This window comes from Propithecus coquereli, unplaced genomic scaffold, assembly GCF_000956105.1.
Source record: "Propithecus coquereli isolate 6110/MARCELLA unplaced genomic scaffold, Pcoq_1.0 Scaffold176, whole genome shotgun sequence".
NCBI lineage: Eukaryota > Metazoa > Chordata > Mammalia > Primates > Indriidae > Propithecus > Propithecus coquereli.
The window spans coordinates 3,257,600-3,263,599 of NW_012142301.1; the positions used below are offsets into that span (position 1 = coordinate 3,257,600).

Genomic DNA, 6,000 nt, shown 5'->3' on the forward strand with positions numbered 1-6,000 from the left:
AGGGTGAAGTTTAATCCATTTATGAAAACAATCAAAAATAAAAGGCAAAGAAAATGAATATTCACTATGGTAAATTGAGTACTTGCTGAAACTCCGCTGCAAGTATATAAAAATGATAGGAAATAATAAAATATAATTATTGGCATAGCCATGTTCAAAAACAAGAAGTCTCCATTGATTAGAAAGAGATTTCCCCCAAAGAAAGGAGCAGATGGGAACCACAGCAGGGGATTGGGAATAGAGCCTGACCGCACGTGCTGCCCTGAGTGACGCTGGGGCTCAGAAATGTGCCATCTGCCACAGCCAGGGATTGAGAAGCACCATCCATGAGTTTTCTGGGTCTAGAGCCAAGATGCTTCTACACGGCTTGATCCAGAGGGCTGAGGCCAGGGTAAGGCTTCCTATCCAAGAACATGTCACCAATCCAGGATACTCAAAAGAAATCTGTGGAAGATGAGTTTTCAGCCAAGGATCACAAATCACCTAAGTTAGATGAAAAACGTAAACAACTAATGTGGAAAATGAAAAAAAGGAAAGAAAAAGTAGTAGTAATAGCTAACTCTTTTATTGAGCGCTACCATATGCCAAGCAGCGTTTTAAGTGTATCCTTTAATCCTCAAACCAGTCCTATAAAATAAGTACTGTGGTTATTTCCATTTTATTGAATGATGAAATAAGGGCATAGAGAGATTAACTTGCCTTGTAAGCAAGTAGTAAAGGTAGAATTTGAACCCAGTTAGTCTGGCTTTAGCAATCATACTGCTAACCACTGTCTTTTGCTACTTGCTTATACTTAAAGAAATAGAGATAATAGAGCAATCTCAAAAACAGTTTAAGAGTATAACCTTAAAAAAAGGCCTTAAATAAAGGCAGGAAGAGCAGCTATGAAATAAGAAGTGGTTATAAACGAGCATTTAGTTATGAAACAAGAACAAGTGATTATGGGAGAAACTAGAAATCTTAAAATACTTACTGAAATAAATTCAGCAGATAATGTGAATAACAAGCTACATACAGCTGAAGAGCAAAGTATTAATAAATTGGAATATCAAAACTGAAGAAATGAAAATGGGAAGAGCCGGCAGCTTCTGGTCAAGGTGGAGTAACAAAGGACTGAGTTTACTCTCCTACTTGAAAAAAACCGACAAAACCCAGGTAAAACATAGAACAGTGGTTTTCAAGACACTGGACATCAGACATTAAAGGACAGCAATCCTTGATAGACAGGAAACAAATGAAGCCATCCTGTGGTTGTCCTAGCTCACGGCCTTCAGAGAATTTCCAGGCCCCAGCACAGCAGGGGGAACCCAGGTGGAACCTAGAATTCACCCTGAGATGAGCAAAAGGAGCTTAGGAAACCAGGGAGACTGAGGCAGGTAGAGTTTGCAGGACCCAGTACCTGAGAGGAGAGCAGCACAGAGAATTCTGGAGATCTTTACAAGAATCCCCCTTGAGTATTTAGAACCTTGATAAGCACATGTGTGAGGAAAGTACCCAATAAGCTGGGGAAAGAACCATTCAAAAGGATTAGGGGCAAGAGTACACCATGTTCACACACAGCTGAGGATAGTAGTGCCTATAAACTACCAGGTGGAGTGGAAAACTTTGTAATCCATGAGACATTGGGTAGAATACTCAGAAGAGTCTTACCTCAACAGTGGGGAATAATTTGCCCTACACTAAACAGGGCTGTGGTCCTGCCTAACAAATCTAAAAAGCAAGACCTGGAAAGATCAAACGGTTTCGAGCTAACTGTATCTCATGACAAATTTCAGGAATATTTATAGAAACAGAAAAATATCCAGTACTTAACAAAAGTATAATTCACAACACCTGGCATCCAATCAAAAATTAACAGGTATGCAAAGCAGGAAGATACAACCCTTGATGAGAAAAATTCAATCAAAATAGACCCCTAAATGACACAAATGTTAGAATTAGCAGACAGGGGCATTAGAATTGTACTTCATATATTGAAAAAGTTTAGTAGAAGTGTGGAAGACATATTTCTAAAGACTAAAATTGAACTTTTAGAGATAAAAAATATCTGGTATGAAAAAGTAAAAAGGGCTCATCTCTTGAACCCTATGAATACTATAAATACTATAAAAGTTTTCAGAAGGTCTAAAGTAATGGGTGACTAAATATTGTTAACTTGTCCATTCTTCCCAAAGTAATAGTTTTCATGTAGTTCAAATCAGAACCCAAATGGAATTTGTTTTTGGAATTGAAAAAATTTTAAGTTCACCCAGAGAATAAAAGGACTTTAAATAAATGAGAAATGACAAAGGAATCTTTAACCTACTACATGCAGTATAAAACTAGTAATTAAAATTGTGGCTCTGACTCAAGGTGGACATGCAGCAAATCTGTAGGCATATGACAATTTACTGTGTGATAAAGGTGGCATCTCAATTGAGTGGTAAAAGGATCATTCAATAAATTGTATTGGGGCAATTGGCTTATTTCTGGGAGGAAAAGTTAGATCCTGTCTTTCACCCAAACTTCAGATAATTAAATATTTAAATAATTACAAGGGGGAGGGAATAAACTTCCAAGTGCTGGAAGAGAATACTGGTGAATATAATCTTTGTGTGGGGTATAACTTTCTAAGCATAATGCCAAGGGAAAATGATATAGGAAACAATAGATAACATGTTGACAATTGACTTAAAAAATTCTAAACACTCTGAGAATCAACAACTATAAAACAAAGTTGAATGGAACAAATGTATTTACATCCTGAAAAATCACTTTGGAAACCTAGGTTCTCCGTGTTGGTGTTTCTCATGTTAAAGACAGATACTTTCATAAACTACAATAAAATGAGCTATTATAAAAATGAAGTTAAAATATAAGCTTTCATTTTTGTTGTAAGATTCAGCAGACATATGATTACACTGTCAAGTTGTTAGAAAATTTCTAAACGCTCTTAAAGCCTTAAATATGTATATTACTGATGGAGCAGTTCTAGAAATTTATCTTAATGAAATAAAATTTAGTATGTACAGTTACTTATCACAATATTATTTTAATGGGGGAAACATGAGCACAACCTCACTCTTTTTTTGTTTGGTTTTGAGTTTTTTTTTTTTGAGACAACGTCTTGCTCTGTCACCTGGGCTCACTGTAACCTCGAACTCCTGGGTTCAAGCAATCTTCCTGCCTCAGCCTCCCCAGTAATTAGGACTAAAGGCGCATGCCACCACATCCAGCTAATTTTTCTTATTTTTGTAGAGAGGAGGTCTCCCTGTTGCCCAGGCTGGTCTCGAACTCCTGGCCTCAAGTGATCCTCTTGCCCGAGCCTCCCAAAGTGTGGGGATTAGGGGTGTGAGCCACCATGCCCAGCCATAACTGTTAAAGTAGTAGAGTGGTTACATAAAGGATGCTGTCTCCATAAAATGGAATGTTCTGCAACTAATTCTATTGCAAAACAATACTAAAAAAATAGGAAAGTGTTCAGAATAATCCTGATTATGATGGATGAATTATTAGATATTAAATGAATGGTAAAATATACACTAAGGTGTAAAAGACAGTTACGTGAAGGGAGGTTGTAAGTTTAAAGTTTCTAAATCTAAGTAAAGGCAAGAGAGTATTACATGCCGATTGCCAAATCCTGGACTGCTATGCCAATTCCTTGTTATTGTTAGTAATATATAAATTAAAAACAAAAGTACTATGTGTATATTTTTAAATGCTGTAAGCTTTTTTTTAAGTTTTCTTTATATCTTTTTTCAGTTCTGCTTGAGATTTCCAGAATTTTGAATACTGGCTTAGATATGGAAACTTTGTCTATTTGTGTACGGCTTTGTGAACAAGGAATTAACCCAGAAGCTTTATCATCGGTTATTAAGGAGCTTCGCAAGGCTACCGAAGCACTAAAGGTTAGAGATTACTATTAGTTCATTGTAAATAAAGATGCTTTTGTTTAGAAAATGATTAATGATGAAGTTATGGGAAAGATATTAGTTAAATAAGATTAAACTACTTCCGACACCATCAGGAGCAATTCTAAAGACCAGGAGCTTAATAGCATATGTTCAGATCACAAATATTACTACTATCACAGATGATGTTATCTTTTCTCAGAAGTCTCTGTTTTTAGAATTTTCTATATGGTGAGTAAATTGTGCCCACCCCAAGAGATATGTTCAAGTGCTAACCCTGGTGATGATGAATATGACCCTATTCAGAAATAATGTCTTTGCAGATATAGTCAAGTTGAGATGAGGTCATACTAGATTAGGGTAGATCCTGATCCAATGATTGGTGTCCTCATAAGACAAGGGAAATTTGAAGACAGATACAAAGAGAAGATATATACATGTTAAGACAAAGACACAAAAGGGAGACTGTCATGTAACAATACAGGCAGAAATGGAGGGAGGTGTCTATAAGCCAAGGAAAGTCAAGTATTGTCAGCAGCCACCGGAAGCTGAGAAGCAGCAAGGAAGGATCCTCCCCTAGAGCCTTCAGAGAGCGTGGCCCAGCTGACACGTTGATTTCAGATTTCTGATCTCCAGAACTGTGAAAGAATAAATTTTTATTGTTTTAAGCCACCTAGTTTGTATTACTTTCTTATGGCAGCCCTAGAAATCTGATACAGATTTTAGGACTGGGAAGTGGGGTGCCACTGTAACAAATACTAAAAATGTAGAAGTGGCTTTGGAATTGGGTAATGGATAGAGACTGGGAAGTGTTAAGGTGCTTTATAGAAAAACACTAGATTGCCCTTGAAGAGACTGTTCGTAGAACTGTGAATGTTAAAGGCAGTTCTGGTGAGGGCTCAGAAGATAGCTATAGAGAAAGCTGTCCTATTTCTGAGATACATATAACATTAGGAACAGAATGTTTCTTTATATAAGAACATTAAAAGTGCTTCTGGTGACATCTCACACGGAAATGAGGAACATTTATTGAACAGTAGAGGAAAGGTGATTCTTGTTATAAAGTGACAGAACTTGGCCAAATTATGTTCTACTGTTGGAAGAAAAATAGAACATGTAAGTGGGTGAACTTGGGTATTTAGCTGATTAAATTTCCAAGCAAAGTGTGGGAAGTAAAGCCTGATGTCTTGTTGCTGCTTGTTATAAAATGTAAGAGGAATGAGCAGTTTAGGAAGGAACTAGCACTTGATATTGTGGAAAATTCCTAGCCTATCTGGATAGCATGTTCTGGAGATAGGGCCAAGAGTGTGGGTGGTTTGTGAAGAAATTAGCTATGTGATAGACCCAGTCAGCCATCTCAGCACAAACACTGCTAGATTGGACTGAATGAGACAAGGCGAAATGAAGGCTGTCAGATTACTGGGATTCTACAGGCAGGAAATTGGCTGATAGAGCTACTTACCTGTGAGCATGTGGTATCCTTCAAAAAAAGGGAAAAATGACTCCAAGAGTGGCTGAGAGACAAGGGGGCTATTGCTGCTATCATGAGCCCAGAGGGCCACCTTTTTACAAATTTTAAATTAACCACCTTTTAATTGCTAAGATTGGGAACAGGAAAAGTATCCTGTTCCCTGTCCTCCTTGCACATACTCTCTGATTTAAAATCTCATGATTTTATTTCCATGTTTACATAGCACTATCTCACCCTAAGTAGTGAACCTTTCAGTTAGTCCATCTTAAAACTTGCCCAACAACAAAGTGACTTCTTTTTTCTTATCTCTAAGAAAACAGAACTATATAAAACATATAAATGACCTTTCAGATTAAGTTACTTTCCAGTAAATTCCAGTGTTTTAGGTTGTGTCCTTTTTGAAATCTTTTGATTATTAAGTCTAACACAAAAAGGTAAACAATATTTACAGAGCAAAAATATATCATAAAGAAAATCTCCATGCAACTATCACTGCCAACACCAGAGAAACTCTCTGTTCCCCTCCCCAGTCACTACCCCTCCCTCCTACCCTACCCTCCAGTAACTAGTGTCCTGACTTTTATGGTAGACTCTTTGTTTTAGTGGCATTACTGACTAAACGTGGATCTTTAAACACTG

General features: G+C 37.1%; 1 protein-coding gene across 1 annotated transcript in view; it reads left to right on the plus strand.

Moving 5' to 3' along the window:
• Nucleotides 1-6,000, plus strand: part of MZT1 (mitotic spindle organizing protein 1) — a 32,153-nt gene that overhangs the window by 4,788 nt on the left and 21,365 nt on the right. The window contains exon 2 of the mRNA XM_012642156.1: nucleotides 3,742-3,887. Coding sequence (XP_012497610.1) covers nucleotides 3,742-3,887 — 146 coding nt within the window. The remainder of the gene's footprint in view (nucleotides 1-3,741; nucleotides 3,888-6,000) is intronic.